At 45.2% G+C, this 14390-nt stretch overlaps 1 protein-coding gene across 4 annotated transcripts in view; it reads right to left on the bottom strand.

Annotated features, from left to right (window-relative positions):
• Positions 1 to 632: 632 nt before the first annotated feature.
• LZTR1 (leucine zipper like post translational regulator 1) overlaps positions 633 to 14390 on the bottom strand; it is a 35062-nt gene continuing 21304 nt past the window's right edge. For 3 of the 4 annotated variants that reach the window (XM_080367448.1, XM_080367449.1, XM_080367450.1), the window contains 9 exons: positions 14092 to 14187; positions 12830 to 13013; positions 10815 to 10984; positions 8807 to 8963; positions 7242 to 7368; positions 5995 to 6144; positions 5156 to 5261; positions 4241 to 4321; positions 633 to 1421 (listed from right to left, as the gene is read on the bottom strand). In XM_080367448.1, coding sequence (XP_080223574.1) covers positions 1305 to 1421; positions 4241 to 4321; positions 5156 to 5261; positions 5995 to 6144; positions 7242 to 7368; positions 8807 to 8963; positions 10815 to 10984; positions 12830 to 13013; positions 14092 to 14187 — 1188 coding nt within the window. In that variant the 3' untranslated portion in view covers positions 633 to 1304. Of the gene's footprint in view, positions 1422 to 4240; positions 4322 to 5155; positions 5262 to 5281; positions 5502 to 5878; positions 6145 to 7241; positions 7369 to 8806; positions 8964 to 10814; positions 10985 to 12829; positions 13014 to 14091; positions 14188 to 14390 lie in introns of those variants that run through there. The other variant, XR_013924128.1, reaches the window with a different exon arrangement.

Genomic DNA, 14390 nt, shown 5'->3' with positions numbered 1-14390 from the left:
AACTCGCACCACACTGGGGACACTTACTGGCCCCAATTAAACATGGCTGCAAGGGTGGAAACACAGGGGCGGGAGGGACCTTCCAAGCTCCTGCTCAAGCCAGCTCTTGCCATTCCAAACAGCCAAGCAGAGCAGCACCACGTCAGCGCCGCCTTCTGCATCACCTCTGTGAGCTGGTGCAGCTTAAGGCAGGACAAGAGTTTGGCTCCCAGCTTCTGTGCCACTCACTCCCTCTGGGCTGTGCTGGTGGCTCCCGGCAGGGCTGGGGAGCTGTTCTGCCACCGTGACACCGGCTGATCTCCAACGCGCCCCAACCAAGCTGCACCGTGCAGCAGCCAGGGAGAGGTGAAGCTCCTCTCCCCTCTGCGGTGTGGGAAGCATCCAGCATGGCAGGGAGCTGCGGGGCTGCCACCGGGAGGGAACAGCAGCTGCTTCTGAACTGGCTGGGAAGGGCACTCTGCCTTTATCCACTTCCCTGCAAAGGCAACGACTAACGAAGACACTTCAGCATAAAATTAGTAACAAGATGTAGCACACTTATTTTTAACAAAGTGACCTTCATCAGGCTCAGAGATCTTTTTGCTTAATTTTTTCCAAAATGAAAGCCAAGTCAATCATGAAATGCCAGGAGATGATGTTAACTCTTTATTAATAAATTGATTTAGAATGGCTTAGCGAGGCAGGATTAATGGATCTGATGGGCAGAAAGGACTCCTGTAATCTTCTAGTCTGACCTGCTGCAGAACACAGGTCTGGACTTCCTGCAGTCCACCAGTCTAGGCAGCTGCAAAAGGGTATCTCTTTAATCCACACCGCAAAGAGTCTCTGAAAAGTCACTACATTCTGGTCCAGTGATCAGCCTCACTGCGAACACCACAGTCTGTTTCCAGTTTTGTTGTAACTGACTTCCCCTTACAGCCCCCGGCTGTGTCAGCTGAAGTTGTTTAAATATTGTGTTTCAAAGTATTAATGACTCTCTTACTCATGACTGCTTTATTTTACAGTATAAAAGTAATAATGGGCTTGATTCTGAACTTAAGTTACTCCCAAACCCACACAGAATAAATTCATTCCTGTAATGGTTTCAATTTTACATTTGCGTAACAGAGACCAAACCCTTCTCCACAAAGGTACAAACCAAGCAAATCCACGGCAGAGCAAGTCAGCTGTCCGTGCTCCTCTGGGCCTCCTGCTATATTGTGCAGACGCTCTGAGCAGCTCAGTATGGAATGGTAAAAAAGCATCAGCTGTAAAGTGCTAGTTTTTTTGGAGGAGCAAATGAAAAGTTTGATTACCAAAGCATGTCATATGTCTGAGCCCAGCTCTGCACACTGCTTGTCTGATATGTGGTTAGCTAACGACTCTATGATGTCAAGGAGGAGCAGCTGACTTAGGGAGCGGAGATTTGGCAACTTGGAGACCTTCAAGGAAAAGAAAAACAGAACAGAAAAAAAAAACAAAGAAATTAAAACCCTCCCCATCATAGCTGATGTATCCCCATTTTACCCCTGCCATCCTGCGTGAAACAGGCAGGTCAGGCAAGTCAAAGGCTGGGCGCAAACTGCCTGAAATCGCAGTCGTGGAGCTGGGCTGCAGAGAACGGCCTGCAGGGCTCCAGTCATGACCTCCTGCGCCTGTAACCCGATTTCGAGTGCTGCACGGAGGGGATGGGGATGGAGAAGAGCAGAAATGCTGACTCCAGCACCGCCTCTCTGAGAAAGCAGTGTAATTACTGTTTATATTGACAACTCTACTGCTAATGGATGCCAGCTAAGCACTCTCCTAAAAGCAAAGCTGGGCACCAGCACAACCCTGAACTTTGAAGTCTGTTTCTACTAAGAACATGACTTAGGACCTGATCTCTCCACTCCTGCACGCTCCCAAGGACAGCTCGTGCTCAGTGTCCATGGTGGCTTTGCTGGCATGCCTCCTGCAGTCAAAGTGGGTCACCGGAGCACTAGCCAACAAAAACCTTCACCACATCAGATATTTGGGAACCTACAACGAACTTTATGCTCTTAGACTGTTCAGAAGCTCAACTGTTATCAAAAAGGAGCTCCACACATTCCTTCCTTCTCCACAACCTCTAGTAATGAGCCAGTATTCCCTCCTAGCTTTATTAACACACATGCCCAGCCTTGAAGGCAGCCTCTGCCTAAAAGCCTTACCCAGCCTGTGTTAACTGATCCAATAAAAGATTATCACCTCACTCTAAGAAGCTTGACTGTGATAAAGAATAACAATGTCCTGAGCATCTTTTGAAATCCAGGAAGGAAATGGCTGAGTATGCTTTCAGAAAGAGCTCAGGACACATGCTTGAAGTAATAGCCCCAAAATACGGGTCTGTGAGGACTGGGAGGGAGAGAGCCCCGTAACACCGCTGGGAATCCTGCCCCTGCACTGAGGCACGCACTGCAGAGAACAGAGCAGGGTGTCAGTTCAAACACTTCAGAACAACAGTTTTATTAGGGCTTTTGCACAACACTGACACACAAGAGCCTGAAAACACGTTGTCCAAACTAAGTGAACCTGTGGGAACAGCTCTTCAGTTCACGTTCTTATTGCGGGGAAAACTTAACAGTCCAAATCAAGATCAGCATGAATCAAGCTGGAAGAACAGGAGATCCCAACAGCCGTACACCCAGCCTGCCTAAGCCCTGGTGACCCACCAGGCTTGCACAGCTAGAACAAATCACCCTTCAGAGCCTGTGGCTCGCAGAGAGGGAGAATGGCAAGCATTCGTGCCCAGCCACACATAGAGCCACCCAGTGCTGGGCCAAAAATCACACACTGAAGCCTCTCAGACCGAAGAAAAACATTGCATAATTAAGATTTCTTCGTTCACATCTGCTTGACAGTTTTCCAGCCACATTTTGATGGAAACTGTTCTAACAGTCAACAGTTTAAATATAAAACGTTCCACATATTCTGGTTAGTGGAGTACAATTGAGTAATACCCTTCAGTTCAAATCTCTTTTTCTGAAATGTTGCAATATTCATCTCCCCCCTGTACGTCCTGGTGAGAAACGTGCCAAATTGTTTGTCTTCCTGTGGTCTCCACTGGGAAGTTGAGACCAGACTATCAGCTCTCGGGGACTGTAATGCATTGACCTCAAACCCCAGGAGCTGTCCCAGCTGCCAGGCTATGCTGTAACCCACGGTGGGACCACTCTCTGTCCCCTGCTGACGATGGGTCGCTCTGCAGGATCCGCAAGGCCAGAAAAAAAAATAATAAAATGAAGGCAGAGGCTGTAACCTCACGCTGGGGACTCTCCACCAGAAGCATGATTCCTGCATGCTGGCTCCACTCTCAAAGCTTTTGATGTATCTTCAGTTATTTCTGAATGTAAAACGCATTATGCTTGGGAACTTAGGCATTTAATAGATGAATACCTCCCTCTGTCTCACCTCTAGATACAAATGGGACTTAGCAGCGCTTTCCTTCTCTATGGGCAGCAGCGGGAGGGACCGTGAGTTTAGATACACAAAATAGTGTGAGCTACTTGAGTACGAACTACAGAATCATTAACAGCAAGCACGTAGCACCCAGAAATTCCAATTCCTGTGATTTACCTACCGATTGCAACAATGCTAGTAAGTTGTGCAATGAGCTGGTGCCATGCTGGGGAGCTCTCATGGAGGGATCATATATCACAGGAACAACTAAATGACAATACCCTTACTCTCCTGAGTGAGGACAGGAGTACCAGCACATCAGGCTCTTGACCTTTCCTATCACTAATGCAACATCCTACGTATCAAAACATGGAAATTACAGAAAGCCCAGCCACAATATGGTAATTCACCTTTTGAGCACATGACAACATAACGTCTATGAAAGAGAATAGTTCAAAAGAAATATGAACAGCGCACTCATGACCACTAGAGAAAGTGTGATCTGTGCCCTCAATACATAACAAACTTATCTTGCTATATACATGAGAACCCAACGACGGCATGGCACAAAATTAACAGCTGGAATAAGTGCAAATGGAAGCAATTCTGGGTAACTTCTGTTTTGGAAGGTCTTCACGCTTCCAAACTAGGCTGTTCTAGTCTTTCATTTATTTTCGGTGTGAAAAGTATGCCTAGCAGATTTGCCAGTGTCAGTAACATGCAGCCAGCTCTCAGCTGTCTCAGATGAGAAAGAATGAGACAGATTCCTACATTAATGCATCTTTTACCAACACAGCGACAGAGGACAGCAGCTCTCAAAAGCCCCAGAAAAGACGCAACCAACCTTGGTGAACTGGTGAACAATTATGTGCAGGCAGTGCCTCTTCATGTCCAGGGCTTGGGTTTTGTCAGCTGCCTCTAAAATCTAGAGCAAAAGCAAGAATGTGATTTTCTTTCTGCATAGCTCAGATGTGCAGCGCACAAACACTGTTCTGACTCAGGGGAGGTAATTCCTCTGAGCTAGGGAAACATCTCAATTTTTCATGACAAACCTGAATCTTTTCTGAACTATCAAAAAATAAGCTTTGGATTGAAAACATATGGAGTCCTCAGGAGATAATCAGTAGGAAACTGCAGATCTGTTTCAGAGCCGGGTTCCCTCACGTGCCCCAGCTGAGACTGGCAAGAGCCAAAAGCAGTTAATGCTGGAATTGATTCTGCTCGTGTTGCTGAGGGTTTGGTCTGCCTACCTAATAGATGGCATTTTAGGCTTTCTTATCACAGAGTATTTTTTGCTGGCTTAAACTTCATTGCCAGGTCCCATCAGCATTACTGATAAAACAAGACTAATGTTACCTGCACATCCCCATTTGTCCTCGTACAGATGTCTACCGAAAAAGGGTTTGGAGCTGAGTGCTGAGCACATGGCACATTTAAAAAGACAGTTAGAAACACTGGCCTACAATGGGGATGAGGAGCTCAAAAGGAACACGCTGTTGGCCAGCTGAGCAAACGCTTCAGCACAGGAGCGCTAGTGACACAGAAAGCTGGTAAGGAAAAGCGCTGCTGAAGGTCACACTCCTACACATGCATTAACCACGCAGGGCCACTGTCATTAGCAGGGTTTATGCAGTCTCAGTGGATGCCAGTTTGGCAGTAACTCAGTGAACCTGGTGCTGGGGGCACCCACTTGACTAGACTCTTTGGCTTTCCTGTACCTAAGTCAAGCGACTAATTAAAGATGCTTGGGGACAATTACCTGGAGTACATTCTCCACTGTGACATTCATTTCTAGATTCTGCTTACAATAGGCTTGTAGTCTGTTGTTGGAGAAGCCGTAATAGTAAGGTGCAGCAAAGAGGTAGCTATTAATCTCGTTAAGGGAAAAAAACATAAAGCAAAAGGTAACAGCACTGACTGCAAACACAAATCACAGAATCCCAGACTGGTCGGAAGGGACCCCCGGAGATCATCTAGTCCAACCCCCCGCTAAAGCAGGTTGTCCTTGAGCAGGCTGCACAGAGTGATGTCCAGCAGGTTTGGAATGTCTCCAGAGAAGGAGCCTGCACAGCCCCTCTGGGCGGCCTGTCCCAGTGCTGTGTCACCTGCAAAGGAAAGAAGTTTTGCCTCGTCTTCAGAGGAAATTCAGACTTCTTGTGTGTCAGTTTGTGCCCGTTGCCCCTGTCCCTGGGCACCACTGAAAGGAGCCTGGCCCCGTCCTCCTGACACTGGCCCTTAAGCTCTTTGTAGACATCGATAAGATCCCTCTCAGTCTTCTCCAGGCTGAACAGCCCCAGCTCTCGCAGCCTGTCCTCACAAGGGAGATGCTCCAGCCCCCTCATCGGCTTTGTAGCCTCCGCTGGCCCCTCTCCAGCAGTTCCCAGTTCCTCCTGAACGGGGGAGCCCAGCACTGGACCCAGCACTGCAGATGCAGCCTCCCCAGGGCAGGGTAACTTCAGCAACAGAAGTTAAAATGCAGTACCTGTTAATGCAGCCCTGACAAACAATCCTCCCAGGCTGGCCCTGGCAACCTAGAGCAAAAGGAAGGTAAGCTGCTGTACTAGACAGATACTTCAATTATTTCAGATTTAAGGATACAGGGAGTCTTCAGGAGGCATGTTTACTTCTCCATAATAAATATATCTAAGCATAGATTCAAATGCTTGCTTGCTGGGAACCATTTCACCTATAGAAATGTTCACTTGCCCATCTTCTGGCATGAAAGAACGGAACATGGCTTCAAAGTAACTGGAAAAGGAAATAAAACTGATGTAACATTCTGCAGACAGACGGTTTAACCCAGTATTGTTCAAAGGCCAGCTTCCAAAGAAGCAAATTCAGGTGACAACCTTGGCAAAAACACCGCTAAATTATTGTTTCATATATGTGCCTGTGTTCATTCTGCCTGCGAGAGAACTCCAAATATAATCCCCCTAATTTCCATCAGCACTACCTGAAATTTGTCTGTTTCTTGAAAATTAGGACACACGGTGCTTTGATTTTCATCTAATTTGCATAAGACCCAGTAGAGAGCTTAAAGCATTATGAATTTCCTTGGTATCTCCAGGCTGCCAATCATGCAGGGTTGTTTTAAGAGCTATGAAATGCTGCTGGTAGAATACCACGGTAACTAATGCTGAATATTATTACTGGGATTGGGCAAAAACTGTGACAGTATTTGAAATAGAAATTTTATGCAAACACTTAATGTTTGGCAGGACATAAAAGGTGCAGGTACACAGAACACAGAAGCAAGGGACAAACACGCTGCACCCATATACTGAGGAGGGAGAACAGTACCATCTTCAGAAGGGTGAACTACTTGCCCCCGCAACAAAGTATGGGAACAATCTACTCTCCATGACACACCATTTTTGTGTTGTGCTTATTCATATCCAGTCTTAAGTATCAGGAAGGTAGAGAGAGATTCAAGTTTCACATCATTCAAAACACACACTCACTGTCTGAAGACTTTCTGACCTCAGAGGACACCTGTTGCTTTCAACTGCACTGAGCCCACCTATGCTGTACACCCTTTTCCCCTTCCTATGATTTTACAGATTCTTTGCCTTGCAATGCAGCTTTTTACACATCCTCTAGAGAATCTCTACAGTTTTAATTTCTTCCTATCTTTCCTTGCTGGGTATCAAATTGAAAAAAAAAAAATATTTAATCACTGTTGCTTAAAGGTCTATTACACTCATTGAGCAAAGCTGTATCTTACACTTTATGCAGAAACAAAGTTCCTCCCTGTCATCTAAAAAAGGCAAGAGGACTCACAGACTGCACAGCACTGCATTTTACACATACAATATTTATTACAGTTTTAGTAAACAATGACTCACCTGGAGCGGGCAGCTAGGATTGCTTTATGGGCTGGCCGTGGGTGGCCGTCTAAGAGAAGGATGATATCACAGAATTCAGTCCCGGCTCCTTCTAGGTAAGCCTTCATGTCTTGAATTAAAGATGTTCCTGAAAGTTAACATAATGAAACAGTTAAAGAAATGGTAAGTTACAGGTGACCAGGTATAGGGCCAAACTAATATAGGGCCAAGCCATAGCTCCAGCCCCTCTTTCCCTTGGGACCTGTGGGGTGAGTTTGAGGGTGGCCCCTCCTCACAACCTTAGAGCAAAATGAGCTTCATCCTTCCCCATCACAGTCTGGTACCTACTGTCCATCCCAGAAACAAACCTCACTTTCAAACCCTGCTCTGCTTTCAAACTGCTGACAGCAAATGCCAGCAGTAGCCACATTGAAAGGTCTTCTCTATAGATAAAGAAATCTGATCTTCTCCCACTCTTTTTATTAATTTCCAACCACGAAGGATACAAAATTTTGTATCTTAATGAAAAAGCTTTCCCACATCCTCAATAAAGGCTTCTTTTAACCAACATTTTAACAAACCTTTGAAAAAACACAGAAACTGAGAAACAGAGCACATTCAAGTCTGATCCAAATTCACTCATATTTTCAAAGTTTATCTTTCAACTTTTTGATGTTTGGGTGTCTCACACTGTTCCAGCTCCGGATATAGAAGCTGGCTATGCCATCTTCCTCAATGGCGTATCCCTCTTCTCCCTGGGAAAGATGCCAGCCAAAGGCTTTCTACTTGACCTTCCAGGACTGGCTTCCCCATCTTTCTCTCCAGTCCCCAGTCATTTCTGTGCAGTATTCCAAATCAACACTGCCAACGCCTCTGAACTTTGTGGCCTCAGTGAACTTCACTATTACATTTTTTGTGTGTTAGGATGATAAAATCTTGAATAAGACTAGTCCCAAATCAGTCCTTGATGAATTCCATAATAGAATTGTAAATCAAATCTTCTTCCAGCACACTCACAGAATGAAAATGAAAGACATGACCATTAGCGCAGGTTATTTATCTTCTCAGTCTCCTCTTCCCAGCCCTCCCTATCTTCTATTCCTTCCCCTCTGCAGCTGAGGTCAGCCTTGCCAGCAGCAGCTTACTCACAAGATCATCTTCCTTACTCCTGCTCCTCTTTGGTTAAAACCTATGGGCAAGCCAGCTCCCTCCTCAGCTTTGTTACCTTCCAGTCCACTTAAACTAAACGTCCACTGCCTCTTCTTTGAATCATTCTTTACACCCTTCTGCACCTCCTGCCTCATCTCTCTCAGAATAGAATCAGGATATTTTATTGCAAGAAGAACATGACTAAATTTAGCAAGACCTTTCATGTATTTCGACGGGGATACTGTTCTGATTGAAGCTCACTGGAAAAAGAACCGGCATGCCCTGTCTGAGTCTTGGAAACAGGCGAAGCACAGTTACACCAGCTGGAGAATCGGTGGTCTGCACTGGTCTACTTCCTAGGCTGTTTCCTACACTAAACAAACTATTAGCAATGCAAAACCAGCACAACTAATTACTTTATAAAGCATAAAAGTTACCGATGTCAAGTGGCTGATCGGAATGTGTTCGAACAGGAGGTTGCTGTTTTCTCCGTACAATCTCCACTATGAGGGATGAAGAAAGATGCTCAAATTCCTTCATCATTATTACCTGATTAAAATGTGATTCCTTCACCACAAAGTTCAGGCAATGTTCCTTAAAAAGAAAACAGTATTAATAAAAAAATTACACTTTATGAAGTCATCCTACAGCATCACACTGTTACCATGTCACACTGAAACAGACATCCTTTTCTTATGACCCTCCACACATGGATCCTGCAGCTGGTACTATGGAACAGTGACCTCCTTACTAAGTGACTGTTTAGGCTCCTACTTGAACAGGAAATTCAGGACAATTCTAAGCATCTAGAAAAACCTGACTAAGAAATAATAACAAGGAAAAGATTAATTGTCTCCCATCTACCTTCTCTGAAGCTTTCTAAAATGGCAATGTCAGGAGACACCAAAAACTTCATGGAGTGAACGAAGATTGACTGCTATCTCAAAATAATTCTTTATACAATTAGATATCAAAAGTTAATTAGAAGCATGAAGAGATCTTAACTCTTAACACTCTCCATTAAGGGTACAAACAGTTTGTAGGATTTCCTTGTGTGGATTTTGCTGTAACCTTTGCTGTAAAGGTTGCAAGCAGTCTGAAAGGGCTCTTGTAGGTTTCTGTATGATAGAAAAACTGAAGTGGTGGAAAGGTGAAAAATGAACTAGACCTAATGCTAAACAGCTAAAGGGACAAAAAAGCACTTCATTTGCCACTGTGAACCAAGGCTTTCCCTCAGGACACTTGAATAAGCAAAGAATATCATCTATACCAGCTCACCATAAGGTGAGTACAAAATTCACCCAAAGAATAATTATTCTTGTCCATTTTCTGCCAAGTTATTTCACCTGGGATCCAAAGTGATGTGTCAAGGACCCATCTGTAAAACATTTTAAACAATGACTAGGATGCCAGGAAGAGCAGCCTTCTGCAGATGGCACCTACGCATGAGGACTAACGCGCACTTAAGAAGACAGGATGCCAACCCAAGGTGATCCTGACCACATGGAGTGGCGTGGAAGAGCCCCTGTCACCCTGCTGGTAGTTAAGGCAGGCGGAGGAGTTGGCTGATCTGAAATTACTGGCACTAGATCCACCAATGCTGAGATACTTGCTTGAGCTTCTGGGCAGCTAATGGAATCACAGTCCTGTGCACCCAAGGCTGTGCCAGCATTTACAGACTTGCTGCTGACTCTGCTGCTGCCCTCCTGGATGCCTTTTCTTTACCCAAATCCATTGCACAGAGTGCCTGAAGAAGTGCTGGGGCATACTGGTTTCTCTAGCCTCACTCCGATTGCAACCATCAGCGCTGCAGCGTGGCCAATGGACGTGCACAGGCTGCTCCAATAGGCATTCTGTGACCTAGCACTGACTCCTGCACTTGGGTGGGGGAGCTGCTTCAAGCAGAATTGGCTCTGGCCACCGTTGGTGGGAACCAGACCATCACAGCAAATCACGGTCTGAAGCCTGGGGCTATCAACTCTATCATGACTTTTGGCAAATGCGTAAAAGCCCTTGACCCACTACAAAGAAACAGAGTCTCGCAGACACCATTTTGCTTTTCAGATCAAAGGCATGAGAACCAAATTTCGTTATTTTCATCAGACCAGGTCAAGGAACCTGTTTGCAGTCTCTGCATAAAACAGTGGGACTACAAAATGCACTGGTTCCATCTTGCTGCAGCAAGAGTGAATTGATGAAGAGCCAAAGTCACTCTGCCCTTTACATCCTACAGGGCACACAAAAATATCAAACATTTAGTGAAAAAACCCTACATAATAACCATGAGCAACTGCAGGACAATCCACATGAACATATATTCAAGCAACTGTAATTACAGGAAAGAACTGGATTTGCAAAAGCCAATAGCTTTTCCAAAATATTAATTGCATAAATTTTATTTTTAAAATTTTCTTATCAGTTACTTTGTATGCAGGATGTGATTACCTTTAGCTGATCCAGCTGAAGCTTGTTAGCATTTTCACACACGATGAGCACATTCTGCAGATCTACAGATGCTTCAATATATTGCAGGCAGAGCTGTTCCAGTCGAGAGAGCTTGAAGTTTAGGGCTAGTTTGTACACATCCATAATAAGCAACACATCCTGCACATGGCCTGAAATGACAGGAGATAAAAATGCTGGAGAGCTTACAGAAGAAAAAGAGGAATCTTTCTCAAAGTGTTTATTTTTACATCAACCTGGGCATTCAGAATGGTAGAATGGGCAGCAACCGGAGTATTCTTATGGAGAAAAATGTTCCAGTGCTGGTTAGACAAATTCTGAATTAAGATTAAAAAAAGGAGTTTCAGAATTTTGGCATGAAACAGCCACTCAAAAAGATTTTTTGGACAAAGATTTTGTGACAATCTGGATCACAATTTTTTAAAACCCTCAAAATAAAGTGAAGTCCCTAAAAACACCAACAAGCTCCGAAACTAGCAGCCCGATTTTCCAAAGTGCTCAGCTGCTAACAGCTCTGCTGAATTCCTTGCTTTTTACGCAGTATTAGCAATCAGCTCCCTGATTTTGACAGACCCTTATGTCTGCGCTCTGTGCTTGCGCGTGTACGGATCTGAGGCTCGTCTAGAAAAGAGGGCTGGCGTAAAAAGAGGGGCAGCGTGGACTCTCACAGGCCACTGCAGCGGGGCTACTGGCACACCAGCTCAAGGAATCATCAATCCTCCATAGCCTTTGCTTTCCTCGCAGGAGATCTCTAGCCATCTGCTGTAACTACTCCTTGACAGAGAGAAGCCTTCTTGCATGTCATGTGCCCTCCCTGTGTCTAATCAGAAAATCCTGTTTGATAAGCATGCCCAATTCTATTATCTCAGCCTCTGGATGGATCCCCAAGGTGCTGCTCTCTGAACTATGAGGAGCAACTAGGAATACAAATGGTCAGGACAGGACGGGGCCATTGGAGGATCCCAGCAGAAAGGTAAGCACCAGGGAGAATATTTGATGGGCTGGGGGAAGGGTAGCAGGCTGCCTGGAAAGCCTGTAACAAAGAGAAGAGCTCAGCATGATAATCCTTTCCTTGGTCTGATCCTGTCCTGAGGTGAGCGTGCTGAGGATCAGCGAGCCAGCTGACAACGGGATCTGGCGATGTCAGCAGACACCAATGAGAAGGTTCCCTCGTCCCCACTAATTAGGCTTGCTCTCAGACACGCTGCCTTGGAGGAAATCCTTGGGATAACTGCATACAAATCACTATTTTCCTTAGAATTACCTTTTACAGAAAGGAAAGATCCCGGACTGTAGCTGAAGCAAAGCCTGCAGTGTGCTGACAGACGCAGCTCACTCCACCTTGCTGTGCCATATATCTGCAGCCCCCCCGGCCCCCCCAGCTGGAGCTGCCCCCCGCTATCCAGGCTGACTCCCACGGCCCAACAGACCCCATCGCTCAAGCACAGCCCTGAGTTAGATCTGCTGTGTGGGAGCCGAGATCTCTGCCTATAACCTCCCAGCCTGCAAGTGTTTTTAACTCAGGGATCTTCAATGAATGCATCAAATGGATTTTTCCTTTCTTGAGGCATTCCTTTGGGTTGGTATTTTGAAAAGAAAAATCCTAGCTTGCTCTGCCTTTCTGCGTGGGCTCAGTTTGCAATGCATCAAAATAATACCAGAAAAAGGAAATAAGCCAACCCAGGATACACACTCCTTCCAGGCAGGTTGCTGTAATGTTCAAAATACCACAAGACTTTTGTTTGTTTGTTTGTTTGGGGGAGTGTGTTTACATCTTTTGGAATGAGCAAAAACCTGCTTTTCCTTCACGTTTGAAAAGAATTTGGAAAAAAACAAAGCACTGTTAGTATACTCTGACAAAAATCTGCTTTTTTTTTAATCTCAGGTAAGTAATTAAGAGCAGAACTGATCATCTGCAAAGGCTCAATCCTGCTCTGTAGCAAAATAAATGTTTGCTGCCCAGTTGCTAGTATTTTTTTTGTATCCTGCTGTTCTACCTTTGCGAGGGTATTTTATTTTATCCGTATACAGGAACTGCATGAGCACCTCGAAGGGCTGTGCCTCAGCCTCTCGGATGGGTACTTCCAGCAGCGGCTGCAGGCGGCACAACTTGACATTCCCACCAATCCCATCCTTCTGACATGTCGCATGTCCCTCATCTTCAATATCTTGCTTTGATTTCTAATGAGACAGAAAAAAACACTTGTAATGTGGCAACAAGGCTGTGTCCGCTCACACACATTATTATCAAACTAGCGGAAAGATCCTTCTCATGACTGCATGCTCTTCAAGACCCAAGATTTCTTTATCTTCAAGATTATCTTCAAAACAACAAGGAATTCATAGTCTTAGACTTACTGTTCCATATCCTGTGACAAACACGGATCAGAATGAATGTGAGCCCCTGGATAAAGCTCAAAAGCAGGACCTCAGAAAAAGGGGAGAATGAATTCCACTGAGCTCACAAATCTGCCCTCAGCAGGAACAGCACCTTTCCTTGGAGGAGGAAGATGTAGGAGCAGGTTCCACAGTCCCCTGCCTTGCAAAGTCAGAGCTCAGTGCTGCACAGAAGCATTTTAAGCCACTGTTACTTTCAAGTTTCACTTTGACGGCCTTTCCCTACAGCCTTTTTCAGTGAGGATGGAGGGCTGTGGGGCAGCAAAGCAATTCACTAAAGGGCAATGAGGCATCCATATGTCTTACTGCAGGTTGTGTGCTACCACTTCCTCAAGAGCAATAAAATGTTTGCTGCTGAAAAGCTGTAAGTAGTTAAAATTAACAGACAATGAACCAGAGGCACCAGACCTTCAACTCTGGAAAAAGTCAGGAAATGCTAAAGTAAAGGGAATAGAGCCAGCCTCAAAACCTTAACACTGCCTTCCCTCTGATCTGTCTGATCTTGCCGGCCATCCACAATGACATGCAGTTTTTACCCTCCCCTGAGGGAGCGACAGGCGTTCCTCCCCAGGGGTATTCTGCTATGAGAGCTCCCAAGAACCATACTGCCAAATCCAGATAACTGGATTAACTCTGGCTCCTCTCTGTTACACTCCTTGCCTGGCCTGATGCACATCCAGGAGCCTACGCTAATACTAATTATCCTCCTTCTTTTACTTGCTCAGGAGCACCTTATCACCAGATGCTGCTCCAGCCCTACGTCTGTCTCAGCAGATGTTTTTTTTCCTGACAACTTTATTTCCAAAATTGGGCAGAATACATGTTACCTTGCCACAAGATTACTTTTCTAAAAAACACTCACCTGTTTCAACCTCTCCCTTGCCTGTATGATTTTCTTTTTCAGCCACTTGCAGCGAGCTGTAACAATTGCGGTATGCCCTCGGACTCGTTCTTCCTTCTGTCAAAGGCAAAGGAAGAATACATATGAAACTTTTATACCCAAATCACACGGTAGTGGGAGATGGCAGGAGTTGTAGAAACCTGGGCTGAACTCCGGGTTACTACACATTTAGTCTAAGTTAGAATCAAAGGCAACTTTGCATCTGCTCTGCACGTACAGATGAAATTCAACACCTATTTTCTCTAAAGGCTAACAGCAAA

This window comes from Falco punctatus, assembly GCF_963210335.1.
Source record: "Falco punctatus genome assembly, chromosome: 17".
Lineage (NCBI taxonomy): Eukaryota > Metazoa > Chordata > Aves > Falconiformes > Falconidae > Falco > Falco punctatus.
The sequence above is the reverse complement of the archived record's forward strand: the minus strand, read 5'-3'. Positions and strand labels throughout refer to the sequence as shown.